This window comes from Sinohyriopsis cumingii, unplaced genomic scaffold (genome assembly GCF_028554795.1).
Source record: "Sinohyriopsis cumingii isolate HCF-2022 unplaced genomic scaffold, ASM2855479v2 utg001242l, whole genome shotgun sequence".
Classification (NCBI taxonomy): domain Eukaryota; kingdom Metazoa; phylum Mollusca; class Bivalvia; order Unionida; family Unionidae; genus Sinohyriopsis; species Sinohyriopsis cumingii.
In genome coordinates, this window is record NW_028315974.1 from 109,009 (window position 1) to 130,833 (window position 21,825).

General features: G+C 32.8%; 1 protein-coding gene across 4 annotated transcripts in view; it reads right to left on the minus strand.

Annotated features, from left to right (window-relative positions):
- Window positions 1–21,825, minus strand: part of LOC149772699 (uncharacterized) — a 65,348-nt gene that overhangs the window by 18,529 nt on the left and 24,994 nt on the right. For 2 of the 4 annotated variants that reach the window (XM_089947477.1, XM_089947473.1), the window contains exons 1-2: window positions 17,681–18,042; window positions 6,984–7,506 (exon numbers count right to left, since the gene is read on the minus strand). In XM_089947477.1, the coding sequence (XP_089803603.1) occupies window positions 6,984–7,491 (508 nt within the window). In that variant the 5' untranslated portion in view covers window positions 7,492–7,506; window positions 17,681–18,042. Of the gene's footprint in view, window positions 1–6,983; window positions 7,507–17,680; window positions 18,043–21,825 lie in introns of those variants that run through there. The other 2 variants (XM_089947474.1, XM_089947476.1) reach the window with 1 other exon arrangement.

Sequence of the window (21,825 nt, forward strand, 5' to 3'; positions counted from 1 at the left end):
GCAATTGCATTACAACCTTTATACAATCCTGTTCTACGATATTATTCACCGTTATTTCGTATCTGACAAAGTATGTAGAACATGTGTATTAATTATTTCACGCTTCTTTTTTTGGAAATATAGCCAGGGGCTGTTTTCTTATCACACATAAAAACTCTGTTTTATACTATTCAACATATAATTAAGCCATCATAACTCAGTTTTTGCTATAGTATTATGGCCTTCTGACACACTTAGTTATATAACTGTCTACAAGCTGTCGTGTTTTATACAAGTATATTGATAATAAAATATCGCTTCCAAACCAAATTAGCATAACGAAATATAGCTTAAATACCGCGAACGTCTGGATGAAAACATTTTATTAACATTAGGGTTTGGGGAGTATTTTGTTTTTGATTTCCTGAGACATCTGAAGAGAAAATTAAAAACCCGGACATAAATTTAAGTTTTTTGCTGATCTGTAACTATCGACGTTATACATTCGTATAGTATTTTACTAAAGGAGGAATGACGGTTGCTTCGGGCGCTAATGGTCTTGGAGCACCTAAAGCAAATTCGGAGGGTGGGGGGCGGGGGCAACATCCCTTTGGGCCATCACTGTCGCCTCGGGCGTCATTTGCCCTTAGTAGGTCATCTTGCCTTTCGGAGAGACACAAATAATTGAAAACGATTACGCCGATGTTACGAACTCATTTTGGTAAACCACACAATTTATCTGAAGGTTAGAGAAAAGGTTCCACGGGGTGTAAGAAAATTGTCCACTGCGTTGTTCCACGTGGTTCGAGTACGTTTTTTGCGGTGTTGTTAAACGGGTTTCGAGAATATATTCCATGGGGTGAATATAAAATTCGTTTTTGAGAATGACAGTGTCTGCCTTTTTATACACTGTCTTTACGATACTGTCAAGTACTTATGTATCGTGTTCTTTCAGTGTCTTTCTTAATAAAAGTGTTATTTCGTAAAGTAATATAAAAAATAACAACAGAGGAATTGGCAAAGATATCACGATTTTACAAGCACGTTTATTAACGAATGAGAAAACGGATGCAGTAGAAGTAGTATTAGTAACAGCAGCAACAAAAATAACAATTATAGTAGCGTGCTGATGTTACTAGGATGATACATATGCTGTTTTAGTACTTGTAAGGGCTTTGAATAATTTGTTAAATTTAAATTTAGACGCACATGCTATTGGTAAATCAGATAATCCTGTGTTGGTTAAATAAAATGAATTGTCAGCTTAACTCCAGTTATCAATGTCAATGACGTACTCAATGCAATGTTTTCAATCCATTTTATCTCTACTATCTCGAGTATTTAATCTCCTCACAATGGTCGATAATGTGATCCAATCGTAATGAATGTAAGTTAACGGTTTCTTGTTAAGATATCTATCAGAAATGCTTTTTAAGTAAATAAATTTGCGATAACACAAAGTGATTGTTTTCTTAAGTATTATCCTTGACTTAAGGGACCGGCAATTTAAAATGTGTGTGTGTGTGTGTGTGTGTGTGTGTGTGTGTGTGTGTGTGTGTGTCTTTTGTGTGTGTGATTTTGTATCGAGTCAGAATATTCAACCAATGTAATGGATATAATATATTCTGTGTTTTACTATCAATCAGAGCAAAATTACTTTCAAGCTCTTTTTGTTTTCAAAATTCCCAGTCCCCCTCCCCCAGCAAATTATATGGATTAGTTTATTTAAATCATGAAGAAATTCAGTACATACATGTATGGATTTACTGACCAAGAGCAATCGTGCCAATTTTAAGAATTCAAACTACAAATATAAAACCTGAATATCAAAGGTTCTGATTTTTCCCATTACATCGCTTCTGCATGTCTCTAAGATCAAATTTTTGCTGTGCTCAAAAAATTTTGACACTGAAACATGTCCAAACAAATCCTTACACTTTCCAAATCATACATTCAAATCCGAATCTGACACTCATCACTATGACAGGTCCGTGATATGAACACCATACTCCGTCAATCATTCTATACACACGCAACTCTGAACTGCATATTTTCTCCATCGTTAGACAAAGACCGTTTATTAATAACTAAATAACATAATTAACATAAAGAATAAATCATATAAACAGTCAGCACTCTTTTCTTTTTATATATTAGCTGTTACATTGGTATGTGTATGTATCTTACACTGTCAGTATACTGAGTGCGTAGGCCTACATTCATTTTACCAATTATTATATTTTCAAACGCACATCCGATAATAGTAACATATTGTGAAGTAATGAAACTAATTTTCACTTAAAAGCATTTTTTTTAAATTTTTATTCAGCAATACTTAACTTTTATTAGCATTTGTTAATTTAATTTGCATATCTTTGCACGTCTTTTTTATTTTCTTAATTAAAATATTCAGAGCCAACAATTTATAAACAAGAACACAGCCACATCACTGATTATTTTTAACATCTGAAGCCTTAACATCGGATACAAGGTATTGCGTTATTAATATTTAACAATGAAAGAAACATGGAAGTTTCTTTTCATTTACATTTGTTATCTGGAACATTTGATCTGAAACTATGTTTTATTTACTTTCTCTCTAATTAATGTACAAATCCTTAAGTATTTGTATGTTTAATTTTGGGATTAGGAACTTGCATTTGTTTTTATGGACGTAGTGCAAATCAATACTCTTTGATTGTTAATTTAAAGCATAATTTATGTTTATATGCATGAAGAATAAGCACTGTTTCGACAAATGCACTGAGATTTCTGGTTCATCCCTTAAATAGCGTGAGAAATTATTGCTAGTCCATTCACTTCAGCCTTTTGAGGATTATTCAAATTTTAAATCCAGAAAATTATTCTATCTTTTCAATCTAATGTTGAAGATCAAAGAGACCCAAACAGTGAAATCCAGATTTATGTCATTATTTTTCTAAGAAGAGATTAGGAAGATGGTTCTAAATAGGGTGAAGATAGAAGAGTATATTGTCCTTCCTAGTAGCTGCATCAATGACCCGAAAGTCATACTCGAAACCGAGAACAGTCCCGTTATCTCTATTATCTGACCCTTAACTACCCATGACGCTAAAGCTTTCATAAATTACAGCTTTCTTTTCTGTTGGAACAAACAGTCAGTGAAAGGCGGTTTAGTCTGTGATTTTCATCCATAAATCACTCAAATTACTCTGGAGAGAAATGGCACTCGTTGCTAACTTTTCAACAGATTATCTTTACCAATATATATTATTCAGTCATATAAGAAAATAATAAAGCAAATAAATTTTCATGTGTGCGACACACAGCTAATCTCGTCAGCATACTTTTCTCGTATATTTTAAACATTGCACGTCCCATAGAGGTCAAAACATCAAAGTGGCCGCTAACGTATGCTTAAATCAATTATCATACATAGTTACAATGAATTGCATACGGACCTGATAGAGGACATCCGAAACGACCATTGACATCTGTTGTGATACGTACGAGATTTTTTTATCCGCCTGTAGCTTCGGGGCTTTTGCTGATTGATGGACGGAAATGTCCGAGGGAAAACAGAGAACGACGCTTGCTATGCAGTACCGTGACAAAACAAAACCTTCAGAGGGAAAAAAAAGACATCACGGCTCCTGTATTGTCACCGACCATGTCACTTACTCTCCGTAATAATGGTTTATGCAGATTGTTACGGAATCGTTCTGAAACGTGGGTATTCGGACTCTTATGTAAAATATGCTAAGCTATTTGTAAAACATGAGGCGATTTACGTGAGATACAACCAAAGGTTGCCAAAATCTGCTCCTAACGTCCTTTTGTTTGAAATTATGAGTAACACTAGGAGGAAATGAAAAGATTTATCTACAAGATATGCCCCGAGCTAATTACGATATATTTGTGCTCCCGCATAATTGGATGAGTAATTAACAAATTTAATTGTAAAATCATTTTCATCGTGAATATATATATTTAAAGGCTATGTTTAATCTGGTCTGCCTGACATAAGGTTAAGTTATTTAAATTACGTATGTTCCCTTTTGTATCCATTTCGCCTACATGGCTGAAGTTCTATACGGATGTTCAATCAGTTCTGTCCTTTCGCAGACACGACCAGAACTATGTAAATAGTTTCGTGACGTGCATGCGTCAGTATTCTGAGGTGCAAACAGCTGACATTTTAAATAATATCCCAACCTGGTACAAAACCAATTCTAAATTATACGTAATATCATTAACAAAATAATGAAAAAGAAACACTCACACACACGTATGCTCAATTAACGCATAATTCATGATTTTGTTTTTAATGATTAGCTTTCACGAATTAAGATGATCATGTGATAGGTCATTGGAATTCTTCATTGGTTGAAATAATGATAATTTGTTACTGTTAATTGATACTGTTAATTTGGTACTATGCTTATCAATTTTATGACTCTTCACCTTAATTCAACATAGCCCTTCAGAGTTCTACTATCTTTCTCAATTCAACATGCTAGCGATATGACGTCAATCATGTGAATGAAGAAAAACCTAACAGTGGTACAATTTCTTACTTTTTAAAGGAATGTAACATGTTATACTAATATGGATCGGCAAAGAAAACTGTTTAGTTAAAGATCCGAACACTATCCATGATTAAAATGAGAAAGATGGAGGAAACGTTTCATCGAGCCTATACAATAATCTGGCTAGCCTTCACTAACCGGAAATGAATCCTTCATCGACCTTATTTCCATTACATGGTCCAATTATGTTCCAAATGTTCCGTTTGATTACAAAGCAATTTCTGAAGTCCAGTCATAAATGTTTATGAGTTCTCTGCGAGCTGACCAACGTTGACCGTAAAGTTCCATGTTTAATTACTACAGAATCGTCCTCTGCTCAAACCAAATGAAGGTCTGGAACGGACCAGATGGGAAGACAAAGTGCCACATCCAGTCCATTTTATTAAAAACGAGGCTTGGTGCCGAACTACCATTATGCCTCAGTTGTGGGAATTATTCGATCATTAAATCATAATTATTCTATGAAATTTCCAGATTACTGCAAATGTATCGTCTTTATATTGAGAGTTTTATTCCTTTTGGTCATAAAATAGGCCTCGTTCACTGACTGTATACCTAATGAAACAGAGATATGATTTATTGCATGCAGTATTAAAAAAAAAAAAAACTCGGAATATATATATCAAATAAGCAAATTTTCTCAAAGGTGAGAAACAATACGTTTTGTAAACAATTAATGACAAATTAATAATTGAACCAAACGTACTTTGATTTTTATCTCCATGACGAGAATACAATTATCAACTAAACGTTTTAAAACATAGCATTCCTATGTTTTCGGATAGCATATTTTTCTAAAATAAAAGTCAGACATGGTGTATGAAATTAGACATAGACCATAAAGTTTGTCATCAATTATGTTTCATAAATTGGTACTAAATATTTCTCGATTTTTGATAGGCATAATTGAATTACTGAATATTGTTTTATCGTATACATTAATACGGTAGAGAATATCGTTTTATCATATACATTACTACGGTACAGAATATCGTTTTATGTTATACATTATTAGTACGGTACAGAATATCGTTTTATGTTATACATTATTAGTACGGTACAGAATATCGTTTTATGTTATACATTATTAGTACGGTACAGAATATCGTTTTATGTTATACATTATTAGTACGGTACAGAATCTAATAACATCTCCATCGTAAATGAGAAGCAGGATATTCGATGATTTCAAACAAATATTTATACTTTTCCAACGAGAGATAGATATAAACTTTTTTTAGACATGATTTGGCTGTACATTTGAAGGATATTAAATATTTTAGCTTTATCTTTTTTATATATATTTTAAAGACTTTTGACGTCAGCATCTTATATCTTTTAATTATAGCTTTTGATGTTTAAATATTTTTTTTTTGCGATGGTTTCTCTTTCTAAAGTTTATTGTGATATTTTATTTTTATAGACTTTTAGAATTAACATTTTTATCTGAATCATATAGACATTATTGTGCTGATGTACCATGACATACATACATACATACATACATACATACATACATACATACATACATACATACATACATACATGCATGCATGCATGCATGCATGCATGCATGCATACATACAAACAAACAAACAAACAAACAAAATTTGTCATGTTTCCACGTTTTGATTATTGAACAAGTACACTAGAGAAATCTTAAAAAACTAATATGTGTGCTTTTTGAGGGCTCAGCATAAGTTAAATTTTGGATCATTTTATTTAAATATTATTTTGAATCAAATGTTTGTTTTCTTGCTGATGTCTTTTACAAATCATACTTTTGGGTACACTTGAATTTTCACTACATATCTGATGTCACATTTGTGTATTCTTATTTAAACGAATCACATTGCATTCTCAATCATTTAGACTGTAACTATATATGAGATAGTCTTACCAAGACAGTATGTATGCATTCATATTTATACAGTATGTATGCATTCATATTTATACAGTATGTATGCATTCATATTTATACAGTATGTAGGCATTCATATTTATACAGTATGTATGCATTCATATTTATACAGTATGTATGCATTCATATTTATACAGTATGTATGCATTCACATCAATACAGTATATATGCATTCATGTTTATACGATATGTATGCATTCTCTTAACTTGTATCTCAGATGAAAAGTATACAATGTTTAACATGCAAATTAAGATTTCTGAATCTAAGTATTTTACTGATAATGTTCCTGTCATTCCAAGGGTCGTGTTCCCATACAAGCAAAATTGGAACTCGTTTATATCCAAACCCATCTAAAATGCGTTTTTATAATATTGATTAAGGAATGGTGGGCACTGCAATTAGTTAATTTCAAGCATCTGCTGACTGTCAAATTTAGAATGAGAGACAGGTTAAGAAAAACGTTTTCATAAATCTTATATAAACTCACTAAAGTTGCAAACATTTTAATACGTACCCTGGGATGAAGAATCAGACTGTCCGCTTCTGCAATCAATTTCCCGCCCTGGAAGTGGAGGAATTCCTGGCGCCATATCTGGGTAGAATCCCCCATTTGTGTACCCGGGCCCGTGGGCGGGCTGATACATATCTCCGTACAAACTCGGATAGTTTCTCATCGGCATGGCGTTAAGGGGACTCATATGATTAATCTGCATTTGTCTACAATTAATGTAGTCCGAACCTCCGCCGAATGCGGAATTATATGCAGCTTTACTGTTCATAGAAAAGCTTGCACCCAACTGAAGATTTCCGTACGACGACATTGAGCAAGAGTTGTGAGGAACCAGACCAGGCTCTCCTGTATAGTTGCCCCAACCGTTTTGTCCGGAAAGTGCCGACCTGGCCACCGAATCCTGGGCCGTGGGACTAGAAGAAAGAATACCGGAAACGGAACTACCAATACCGCCAGAATATAGGGATAATCCAGAATGCGCTGCTAGGAGATTATTTGCAGTGGCTTCCATGATGACTCATTCCACCTGTAGATACAAATAAGAGATCTACAATACATATGTATACATCCACAGCTGGTTTCCTAAAGTAAATTTACATATTTGTATAGCCTTACACTAAGTATACGATAAATCGTTTGATTCACGGAAACGACTTCAAAATTTAATTCCAACTTATTATGTCCTCGTTCTCTCTATGAGGCCCTGTTCCTTACCAAATGGGATTTATGGTCATCAAGAATGTCTGAAACAGGAGCAGGAGGGTTTAACCTTCCAAGCAAACTTATCTTGCAAATTTGAGCTTGCCACACACAACTGATGTCAAAATGAGTCTTCAATAAGTGCTTTATAAACGTAAACTAGTATCGCTGGTACAAGATAAGATCGAGCAGGATAAAATAAATCGTGAGATGATTGTAAAAGTAGCCAGTAACCCTCACTTGGGAAAACATCTTACCTATTACTGATTTCATTACCACCACCACCCCCTCCTCAGAAAGATACAAAAATTACAACCTATGTATAAATAGATATAAAATAAAACTTTATGTGTAAAATTAACCAGGTTAGTCTCTAAATATCAATAATAAATACAATGGTAGCATCCGTCCGATTTGGTTGATACAATTGATCGAGGGAAAGATTACGGGTTGGCATGTGTACGTTAATTTTACAGCTTTTACAGTGCATCTTGAAAGGGAAAAAAAATAATTTCATCACCTTTATATTTTAACCAAGACTTGGTCAAGTATTTAGAACTTAACAAGGTGTGACAAGAAAACACCTGTTGGTGAGTCTGGTATTGTACTAATGTTTCTCCATTTATAGCAAATTAACATTGACGAGTGGTCACCTGAGTTTTATGCTTCACTTATCAATCCCAGCCTGATGTATAACAGCCAAAGATATCACCATTAGAAATCTCTTCTCGAGCAATGCCCGAACCAGACTAAATTAAATGTGCAACCCTAAGTTTCATAATTTGGCTTCGGCGTCTAAACAGGCTCTAAATAAGGTACAACTGTATCTACACACACACAAAATAAATAATACAAAGGAAGCCATAAACGTCCTTGCAAATCGCAACTCGTGTGCCAAATACATTGGCACACGGTGGAAATTTCGTAATATTTCAGCATTCAACACGTAAGATATTGTAAGGTTTATGAAACAATATTCAAAAAATAGTTTGAATGACTGAGATTGTCAATCAAAATGTAGAAATTAATTATATCTCTTTTTGAACCCATTACATCTTTCTGTATTTACGGCCTTTCCGATTAATTGCCATTATACGGGGTACTAACGGAACAAAGTCGGTTGTTCTCAGCTATAAAATAGAATGATAAATTCAATTAACATTTTGTCTTAATTTCAATTAAATAGTTTATAGTAACGATCACTTATTTGCAAAAATGTTGAATAAGAACGAAAGTGGCATTAATGTATTCGAAATTTATTCTTAATTGTCTCAACACTGGTATGTGCATTGTGTGTTTACATTGTGGACAATATAAGATCCTAATCATAGTGAGGATGTAAAGCATTATTATTTAGCAAAGGAAGAAAGCAAAATCCACACAAAGTCTCCTGAATCATCTCATCGGTCAGGTGCAGTTTTCTTTTGATCTGTCAATGTTCGGAATATTTTATGTTTCCACCTAAAGAGTAAAACTTAATATATTGACAGAATTGTACCTTATTTTTTATTGTATCACGAAACAAAAAGAAAGAAGGAAAGAAAGAAAGAAAGAGAAAGAAAGAAAGAAAGAGAGAGAGAAGAAAAAATGTTGATGTCTGATTCTTATACGGTATATTGCATTCTCTATTAAGTTTATTTACTACCAATTGCGTGTTCTATGGTTTGTGAGGCCCTAGGTAAACTATGACTTTGGCGCCCGTCCCCGCTCCCCCATCACTTGTGCTCTGAACATCCAGCTGGCATGTCTGTCAAAAACAGACTTTACAGTTTGGACCTTTTGTAGTATTAATATTTGAAATCCAGATCTGGCATTGATTTCATAAAACAGACTTTATAGTTTTGACCTTTTGTAGTATTACTATTGGAAATCCAGATCTGACACGGATTTCATAGAGACGTTATAGTTTGGATCTTGGGTAGTATTACTATTGGAAATCCAGATCTGGCATTGATTTCATAGAGAGAAGTTATAGTTTGGATCTTGGGTAGTATTACTATTGGAAATCCAGATCTGGTATTGATTTCATAGAGAGAAGTTATAGTTTGGATCTTGGGAAGTATTACTATTGGAAATCCAGATCTGGTATTGATTTCATAAAGAGAAGTTACAGTTTGGATCTTGAGTAGTATTACTATTGGAAATCAAGATATGGCATTGATTTCATAGAGGGAAGTTATAGTTTGGATCTTGGGTAGTATTACTATTGCAAATCCAGATCTGGTATTGATTTCATAGAGGGAAGTTATAGTTTGGATCTTGGGTAGTACTACTATTGGAAATCCAGATCTGGTATTGATTTCATAAAGAGAAGTTATAGTTTGGATCTCGGGTAGTATTTCTATTGGAAATCCAGATCTGGCTTGATAGTTTTAACTTCTGTATTATTATTATTTTGACTGTATTTTCGCGATATGGGGCATTGAACTAAAAGACTTTTTACATAACAATTTATTATATGAATATATATTTAAGCCTGTGTCTTAAATAGATGTAGGTAGATACATTAATATGAACAGGGAATGTAACTTTCTCAGCACAAAAATATCATTCCTTTTGCTGGAACTATTGCTTTTTGTTTTCATTTACATTCTGTAGATATTATGTACCATAAGTTTGGAGCGACGTATATTACCTCGCTTGTTCCATTTCTTTAATCTATGGTATGTCAGCGGGGTTATCTTCCATTTGTAACTCAACGATCTATTTGTATCGCTTTATAATAATTTGTGTACGTGAAAGGCGGCTTATAATCGATTGATTATGCTCCGATTAAGCCATTGATGTAACAAATTTGTAAAGCAGGTGCAATATTTTATGTCTCCATTTCTTCTTGTAACATATCGCATTCCGGAACTTGATAACCCCATATCCCTTACATGAGTTCTGAATTTATGGACTGTAATATTTCTTCATTCTTTTTTGTTGACAAATCAATAGCAACATTGTGCAGAAAGTAAATTATTTTTTCTCATTAACTAAATCGATCTTAAACGATGATAGGAAGGGTTATTTGTTGTACCATTGTTTATATAATTTTGACTACATCGCGCTTCCGACTGAGAATACAGCAGAGGAAAATCTGTCTTCGCTTAATGTGCCTGTTGATAATCACAGTCGGAATATCATCGTTTCCGATGTAAATCGAATCGACTGTCTAAAATAAACTATTAAGTAATCGTTTGTGATACGTATCAAATCGGTTAATTTGTGGTGGACCAATACCCGGCTAGATGTGTGAAGAATATATTTTTATAAAATAATAAGTATTGAAAATAAAAGTTAAAGATGTCTTAATCATCAACAAAATACACGCAGTTTTAGTTTTCATGTTATTCTAGAAAATTTGAATGAAGGAATGTATGAAATCATCAGGTTTCAGTGATCTCGGACTATTTCTTACGCTGCTATTAGTGATAACGCATTATCGAGTCGGTGTGACGTCTTGGAGGTAAATAGAACACAATAACAGTCCTGTACCCAAGGGCTCCTCAGAAGAGCAAGATACTGGAGTTGGTAACAGTATTACGATGCTGAGTCGATGAGTCGATGGCGCATTATATAACGATATATCTGGCATGCACGTGTCTCAGATGAAAGTTATACGCGTAATGTCGTATAAGTATGGTATAAATCTGATATAACTCTGGTGTATTTCCAATAGATACATTGCAAGGCACGCTGCACCCAATGCACATGAAGGTAAGTGCCTAAACTGCTATATAATACCTTGGGTGGTACAAAAGAAAAAATAAGAAAATAAAAACTGTTTAATTGCATTGATTCAGATATTTCAATTGCAATTTTCATATATCTGACTTTCTGTTACAATGATTGAAAATTATGCCTATTATTAAATCAAACAACTTAGTGTAATTTCATTCTTTAACTGCAAGTTATCGTTATTAATTATTTTGTTTGATTTGTGTATGTATGTATGTATGTATGTATGTATGTATGTATGCATGTATGCATGCATGTATGTATGTATGTGTGTGTGTGTGTGCGTGCGTGCGTGTGTGCGTGCGCTTGAGTGAGTGTGCGCGCTTGAGTGTGTGTGCGCGCGCTTGAGTGTGTGTGTGATGACAGTTTTTGAATTTTATCATGGTGTGTTACATTTGTTTTTCGTACAAACGTTTCAACTGAGTTCACTCCAATTTAATTTTCAATGCTTCTGTGCAACACATGTATTTGTTTAAAGTAACAGATTTGTATTTACGTAAAGAAATCACACTACACATTATGTCGTTAATGAGACTGTCTAAAATAAAAGCATCAATAAGTGTTACTACAGTTGCGAATCATTGTACATGTTAATATAAAGAGCGAAAAATACAAAGTGCAAAATGCAAAACAATAAAATTGAAGAATGAAGCATATTGAAAGGTTCGTGAACACGTAATGAAAATAACTGTTTCAAGCCTGCCTAGCTGACTTTTTGTTTTACAAAATGTATTTATTCTGTATTCAAGTCATCTTCACTTATTATAACTTCCAGAAAAGTAATTCATTCTGGCTATTCTAATTAATTTTCTGTAATTAACAATGAAAGTGCTAGAAAATACTCTTAAATGTTGGCAATTGATAATCTTGCTACGAGTCAACGTACCTTCTTTACCATATAATACAAATAATTGTTGCTAACCTCATTAGCAGTGTTCCATCATTTGTTAAAATTTTACATTAAAATTAAATATAGGTAAAAAGGTTAAAGTCTACATATGCAGTTGTTTTGTATGTAGTGTCAATCACGAGGTACGTATATAAACTTGTTTCGATTCAGATATTCGGCAGGAAATTACAGTATTCACAATTAAGGTGTATTTATGACAGCGAATACGGTAATTTAGTGATTTAACAAGTATTTTCCATCAACCAAAGGAGGTATCTGACCAATGAAAATTGATTTTTGAGACTGATCGCAATGACGAATATTGTTAAATGATAGCCCCTACAGTTTTTTCTTTGTGTGTTACAATAATGTATGCCCATAATTTAATATGTTCCTTTGTGTCTTTGGCTGTCTTGGAAATTCTTCATTAGAATAAAATGTAATATTTGTACCCAAGATTCCACCTCAAAACATGCTCCAGTGGAATTGCTTTGTACAGATTATATACAGAAATTTAGTTAATCGTTCAAGTTGATACAAAACTTAATAATGGTTAACCGCATCAAACAATTAGATGATTTAATTTAAGTACACAATCCATTTGTATCGTTTGCTTTTAGCACAGAGAGAGAGAGTTATCCCCCTTAAATTCCAGCTCAGTCGTCTGGATCCGGATAAATGTGGTTACCCAAAAAGTGTCACAGACAGTTCATGTACAAGATATTACTTAGAAATTGGAGATTCATTGCACAGATAGTCATTGGTCATTATCTACATGTGTATTTCCCATATGGGAATGTAAATATCTGTCTCAGATTTCTTTGATCAACTATTTATAACTAGAGGAGTTTTATCTGACTCAGATACCCGATATCTAGAGCCAATAGATGATGGCTGAATAGTAGGTTAATGCATACATTTTACAAGTACATTTACAACACCATTTCTATTGGAAGGGTTGGGAGAGGATTTTTCATATATTTGGAGGTTGTCGAGCTATAAAAAAAACAACTATTTTTTGTATGATGGCAAATAACATGGGATATGGATTTTTTTCCACGAAGGGGTCAAGGAAATTTGAAACATTCTGACCGCCAACATTCTTGAAAGGTATAAATTCGGGGGATGGGGAAAGCAGATGAAACAAAACATCATCATCATCATCATCATCATCATTAGTAGTAGTAGTAATATTAGTTGTAGCATCAGCAGCAATAGTTAGATTACCGTTTCTCCTGCTTTTCTCTTTGACGATGTTATTTTCGTTGTGAGATGATGTAGCATTATAATAAGTAATATTACTAATAGTAGTAGTAGTAGCATTAGTAATAGCAGTAGTAGTAGTAGCAGTAATAGTAGGTGGAGGAGGAGCAGCAGATGTAGGAATAAATCAGCAGTTTACAAACATAGTGTCCCGTGAAGGGCCTCACCTATTCCTATCATTAATCACGTTCCCAATAGATTTTTTCATGTATTTGTTTACTCAAAACTTTATAAGCAAATTATCCTGACTCAAAAACAAAAACGATACATATCAAGTCGAAGATAACTAATAAATGCAACAAGAGCCAGGTTGAAGTTGATCCGTCCTTAATTATGCTTGACTATATTCATTAATACCGCCCAAAACGTCCAATTAAAAGGACTGCAAGAAATGGTCATCATAAACAGGTACACCTTAAGTAAAGATAGATATGTATTTATTCATGTGTAAAAGAACCTAATGCATATTTGACCTTTACACACAAGTGGTTAATATATTCAAGTTATAAATATATGGTAGCATATAGGATTATAGGCATTGTTACAGTACTAGTCTCGACTTAGCGTAGGATCTGAAGGCCAGACATCAATAGTAGTAGCTTGATTTTATAACGGCAAATATCATAAAATTAGACATGATACAAGTGGTCAAACCGGGCACATGTAGGTCACGATATATATGTCGCAAATGACCAACGTTATACCGTATAATGAAATACACTGTTTTTACTTCTGAACACTGCATTGTACGTAGTCACAATGTCTGCATTTAGAAGTGACCACAATGGCCACTAATGCTGGAATGGTATGACCCTAACAGGTTCATGGAAAATTAGATTACATGCATCGCATTTTTAATGTGTATGTGTATTCCTTGTATTTGTGTACTCTCAGGAATTTGAAACATTTATTTCTTATTCATAATATTACTTGACAATATTTTTGTTTTGTTAAGAAGAAATGAATACGATCAATAATGGTAAAGTTCAAAATTATCATCCTCTTTGTTCTAGTTTACCGATTTTTCATATATATATCTTTTGTAAATGGCAACATACTGACTATATAAAATATAAAAAATCTAAATTTAATGAACATGCCGGTGGTCAGATATATTGCCATCCGTGCTCAATATATGTGTCCTACAAGAATAACATTTATTAAATATACATTGAAATTTCACTCCATTTGGACTATTCCAAGTAGTAATATGATCAGCAGACATACGCACACACACACAAACACATACACACACGCGATTAGGACGTTTACATATACACAATAGTCTGTGTACAAATACACACACAATAGTTTGTGTACACAAACAATAGTTTTTTTTACATACACACACAGTAATTTGTGTACACGCACAATAGTGTGTGTACACACACACACACAAACACAATATGTGTTTCTAGATATTTTGTCCGTATCCTTAATTATATTGTTGTTTGTAAACGTTATCTCCAATTTTCCATCAGAGATTCTCCATGACTGAATTGAATATATATATCTCTCTCTCTGTCTCTCTGTCTCTCTCTCTCTCTCTCTCTCTCTCTCTCTCTCTGTGACAGAAAGGTACACAACACATTATGTAGAGTGTTATGAAAGTGCACCAGTGTATTGATAGCAATATACAGAGTGGTCTACGGGATAACCGAATAAAAGTAGCTTTTTACATTCACCCATTTTTGTCTAAGGTTATGTTATAAAATGTATTATCATATTGATACAATGTATTAAATATCCTGTTTTATAGTTCATTTCATAACGAGATACTACTTTTATCGCCAAAATGAGGATACTAATCCTGTAGTATTGTCATATTTCGGCTTATTTTATTTCATATCTCTCTCTCTCTCTCTCTCTCTCTCTCTCTCTCTCTCTCTCTCTCTCTCATACAAACTCCTTGTCTATTTTTCTTCAAATAACATGTTTCAGCTTTTTGGGTGTTTTGGAAAGTATAATTGACCTTTAAAATTAGTAATACCGTGAAATGAATTTCATGTTTAAGCTCAAGTGGTTACTGATTTTTTTCTACTTATAATAGTTATCATTGTGGTGATTTTGAATGTGGCTCATCAATATTAATTAATTTGTTAAAATCTATATGCGCAATGAAAATATTTATCAAGATATAATGTTTAGATTTATTACTTTGTTTTTCTATGGATCCTGTATTTTTGCCCGCGAATAACTATCAATAATCTGAAGAAAATCAAATATTAAATTTTTACAAATAGTCTTCCTCATTAACTTATAATGTTAAAGTACAATTTACTTGTGGTGGAGACGGTGCAAAATGGAATGTTATCTTAATAACATTTTTTATTTCATTACTCTATTGTCTGTACTGAACCATATATATAAATCACATTATGTTCGAAAATCATACACAATTTCATTATATTAGAACCCAAATGAAATTTGTGATACAATAAGAACAAAATGGAAATTTACTTTTCTAAGATCACTTATCATACATTCATACTGAACAATATTAGATGATTTGTGATAAGAAATTATGTTAATAAAGGGAACAAAATGGTATAGAAAAGGCAATCCCCACAACCAGGATAAAACAAATAAAGGGATCTGAGTAATTTTCTAATAATTCCAATGAGTAATTAGTTACATATCAAGAAAATATAATTTACTGTTTTCATACATTTGTATTTACTTATATATTCGTACTATTGATTTAATATTTAGGAATATATGTTGTCACATGATTAGTTCTGTTCTAATGTAGAAACTGGCTTGTAATTTCCCCAACTGCAATTAACTGAATCAACAAGAGTGCATAAAATTTCACAAACTATAAGTTTGCTTTTGCCAGACAAAAATGGAATATATGAATATGCGAATAAAATCAAAATTACTTGGGATTTTGACATTTTACTCAAAATTTATCAAGAAAATAATATATAATATATTAACTACTCATCTTTTTAATACATATTTTACAATTGTAGATTTTATTTTACAAGATGTACTCTTCTGAGGACAAGAAGTAGTAAACATAAAAATATGTGCCTTCAGATAATAATAATAATAATAATAATAATAATAATAATAATAATAATAATAATAATAATAATAATAATAATAATAATATTTTATATAGTATTATAATAAACTATTCACTGTTCTGTTTTTGATTATGAATAAAAGAAATGTTAATGTATCATCATGTATTTTTATTACCGTATCTAAAGTAGAGTTAAAAATCTCTACAAATAATTTGACAAAAGTCATCTTACTATTAAAGATGAATTAGTAACAAAAACAGGTTTTTGTAATATTTTGTTTTAGTTAATAAGTTATTCTCACAGTCACATATTGCCATGATACTTTTCATTCATTTTTAAGAGAATGATTATCGTTTTAAAACTGGTTTTGAATACTAAGTGAAAGAGCTAATAATTACAGTCGTTCAGTTCGTTTAAGTATCAGATTCTTTTCATATATATATATATATATATATATATATATATATATATATATATATATATATATATATATATATATATATATATATATATATATATATATATATATATATATATATATATATATATGTGTGTGTGTGTGTGTGTGTGTGTGTGTGTATCTGTGTGTGTGTGTGTGTGTGTGTGTGTGTGTGTGTGAACAAAGAAAAAAAGCTATTTAACTTAAATTGTTGTAACATATTGTTTATATCTTCCCTGTGTAATAAATCATCAAAACTCAGTGGTCTTCCTAATGAAAAATTATGACAACAGAAAAAAAAGTTATGCGGTTTGTTTAAGGAAAACCATGCAATAAACGCTATAAAAAGCGCAGCGTCGTAACTTTATAGTGTGTTCATTCATAAAACAAGACAGTTAATGGCTCTCGGACGTCTAGGTGTACAAACCGTCTATCGAGCAAGGAAACATAAATAAATAAGGGGTTTCCCTCATAAAACTTTCCTAAAGTATTATCTTACGACAGGTTAAGGAGTTCACAATGATGAAAAAATAATACCAACACCTTTCTTAATTAAAACACGGACTGAATACAAAATGTTTACCTAGTCTAACGAGATACTGTCCTACATAAAATGCTACAAATATACGTAAGCATGAAATAAAATTCAACATACCGTGTAAATCCCAGTGCAACGTATATTGGTTTGAGCTCCAAAAGGCACATTAATGTTGGTTTACACTGCATACTCCATTGAAGGCTTGGTTTTGTCACACTGCCATATTCCACTACTTTTACACGACCCAGTCCGATCTATACCTAGTCAACACTTTAAGTTTAGAGAGTGGATCTAGAGTCACGTGGTTCTCCTTGACCAATCAAAACATTACCTTCTCCAATACTGATCAATCATCGATCAGATACACACTTATTGATATATATTTTATATCTAAACATAAATAATATTATAACATCTTAAGCAGCGAAAATTCCATGCACTGCTGAACAAAAAGGAGGAAACTCTTGCTACACGCACGCACACACACTAAAGCTAAATGAATCTTAAAATATACTACCGCTGACCTAAATCTGTGATGGGAGGACCACTGATATTAATATTCATGATCCTTGGTAACAACCAATCAGATGGGACTCGTTCAGGGAAATTGGATACTTGCCTAATGCCTGTTTAATGGCTCCACTCTGCTTTGCGTACTGAAATTGAAAGTAGCGTTCCTGCTTGGTCAATTTATCGACTTGTAATACGTAGAGCGGATAAAATATGTTCTCTTGTACTGTTCTATTAATATAAATATCGGTCTAAGGAAAATAGGACGTATGACAATGATAGGAAAAAAGGGCTTTCCTAAGTGATCGGACACTCCTCTTGGATAAATCACTGGAGAGAAACGATACCGGGTTGAGGTACATATTTCTTATAGCTGCCTGCAGCATTTGCTATTGTGAGTGGAAGCCATTACCCAACGTGCGAGACAATTTTATCATTACGGACACACGTGTTATGAAAAATGTTCACTGTGGATGGCCATTAATCAAAAAATATCTACATCGGTGAAAATCCGTCTATTGAAGAAAAAGTTTCATTCCTGCCTTACGGACATACGGACGGTTTGATAGACACGTAATATCTACCTATTTATGACACTTAGATAGCTATCTGGAATCACTAATCCTCCTTAAAAGTTAAATGGGTTTGTTTCATAGATAACGAATTCCAAAAGAAATAAAAGAGTGACGACGTGCCTACAGTATGGAAAATTATGGACGGAACGTTTCTTAAAATAGAGGGACAAATTGGTGGATAATTGGAGGGAGGGGGTTAAGTCGAATAGAAGAAAGAGACATTAATCATTCGTAGATCTTTCCCTCACAAACTGCATACTGAAGATTTCGATAACTGTACTAATTTGATGAAATCAGTGGGTACGAAATTATTTATGTTAGAGTTTCTACATCTCACACATTTTATTACTGTAAAAGTATGGAAAGATAGAACGAAAACAATGAAAAAATACAACTAGTCATAACCAAAACATATTTGAAAAAAGAATTGAACGATATTATATCACGGATGAATGTTTAAAAAAATTAAACATTGCTCCCATCTCTTAATTACTTTGATCGAGTATATAATGTGACTGAAGAAGCTTTTTCTCTTGCTCAAGAAAGCTTGATTCCGCTTAGATGTGCTTTGCTCATCAACGAGTCAGCATGCATTTGTAAGAAAACATCAATTTAATTATCTGTAATCTGCACCTTCAACAGTTCTATCACCTATGTGCACAAAGAAAGTTTCATTTTTCGTAGAAATAAATTGACAACAGATTTGTACAGCTGTGTAAACGGCCTGACATGAAACTATTAATTGACATTTTGAAGTTAAATGCGTGCACATACAACATATCTGCAAGTGAAATAGTTCTCTAGTTAATCGCCAAAGTTTTCAAGCTACATATTATAATGAAATATTATATAGAAAGTTTACTATTAAGCTTTTAGACACTTAGAACAATGAGATTATTGTCTAGGAAATTACCTTTTCAAATATTGTTTTCATTATTTGCATTAAGAGGTACAGTATGGATGGTGCTTGAGTAAGTCGAAAAAATATGAGTTAGAAAAAGAAGAAGCAGTAAAAGGAGGTGTAGGATCGCACTGAGCAGGAATGGAAGATGTATTAACAATAATTCAATGGGTTCATGCGAGTGGTAAACATGTAAGCCAATATCGATAATTATGGTGGAAATACTACTACTACTACTACTACTACTACTACTACTAATAATAATAATAATGATAATAATAATAATAATAATAATAATAATAATAATAATAATAATTATAACAATAGCTATTAGTAGCAGTAAGATTAGTGGTAATAGTAGTGGTGGTGGTGATGGTAGTAGTAGTAGTAGTTGTAGTAGTAATAGAAGTAGTAGTAGTTTATTCTTTCAGAAAAATGAACGACTATTCTAATAAAATCTTTTTGACGATGTGCTTGTAGAAAAATCAGTTGAAAGATATTCATTTTATCTAATATTAGGTTGACGAGGATCGGTGGGTTGACGAGGACGGCGAAGAGGAAGAGGAGCATAATGACGCTTCTTAAAATATTACTTAATGAATCCTCTGATTCCTGTTAACTGAATATAATTCACGTAAATGAGCAATTAACTTCATGGATATAATGAATTAAACAGGCATCTAAACCATCAAAGATCGTAACACTGAGTGGTAGAAAGCATTTGTTTATGTTTGTGGTAAACATGTTTTCCTTCATTTGCATACATAACAAAACGCCTTTTAAATGCTCCAATATAAAATTAATTAGTATATATGTAATATGTACTTGTTGGACTCTTTCTTGAAAATGTATTATTATTATTATTCGACACTACGGCTAGGTGACGACCTATATAACCATCTCACAGCAGGTGTAGTGTACATGAACAGACTGCAGTCCCCCATTTCACCTGATGGATGAGCATAAGGTAAGACTGGTAATCAATCATGCATTCCTGCCTTTGATCTGACCACCATGTCCAGTTTACGTGGCCTGTGTACTTCGCCTATGGACTAGCATATTATCATACATGTATAGTAATGAGAGAGAGAGAGAGAGAGAGAGAGAGAGAGAGAGAGAGAGAGAGAGGAAAATAGTTATAAAACAATTGGAAGAAGGAAATTACTGATGAGTGAAAAAGAAAATTAACTGAGATACGTTAAAGATAGAGAGACAAGTTAAAAATGAATTGGCTGTCAGTCCGAACCATTGATAACAATACTGGTATGTAAACAATAAACAGTTTTTCTAGACTAGTAACTATGATTACCTTACTTTCAAAATACCAAACATGGCGACGAGAAACATTACAAAATGCCAAAATTTTTTGTGTGCTTCAAAATGTTATATATTTATTAAGATCAAACGAAATGTATTTTGTTTCTTCTAGCAATAATATATAAACATCAATTCAGCAGCGATCTTCCTTTACAGCCTTGCAAAGAAACATCCCAGTTTAAAACTCATCGAATAATTGGATATCCATAAGGCTACAACAAAATCTCAACCGTGTACAAATTTATTGTAAATAAAATGTTTTCGGCAATTAAAATGATGATTTTACAATACCTTCGTTTTAGGTACAACTATGAGAATCTGGCAAATTGGTGGATTATATTAAATAAATTGAACGAAAAGACGAACAGGTCTTGTTTTATATCCTTCTAACAACCCACGTTCTAACTGACCCCGTATTTAAGGAATCCATGTTGTTCCGACGTTGCTGAAATGCCAGTCCTTAAAGAGTTTGTCCGATATTCGATATGCTCTTCAAAGTCTGTGAAATGAGGGGGTAAATTATAAAATATTTCTCCTACGTTGGTTTCATACCTGTAATTAATGAGATATGTGCAAGGTGAAATATTACAATGCTGACATGTGCAAAGCGGTCTAGTGACAATCAAAGTCGTATAAAAAATTTGATACTAGCCATTTTCCAACCCTAACGTCAGTCAAGCTTTTTGATGTGTAACACGCACACGGACTGGCACTTGAATCTTATCTATTTCAAAGAAATTATTTGTGAGTCTTTATATAAAATGAATTCCATTACATGATCGTATGTCCTTTTGCATAGTTTATTTGAATACAGAGTATACAATAAAGAATCTGGACCGTGATATTACAATTTCTTGCAGATGATGCAAAGGGAAGCAAAGGATACGTGTAACAAAAGAATAAAAATTGCGGGTTGGGGGGGGGGGGGAGGTTAGAGTCACACTTAGAGTAATTAATTA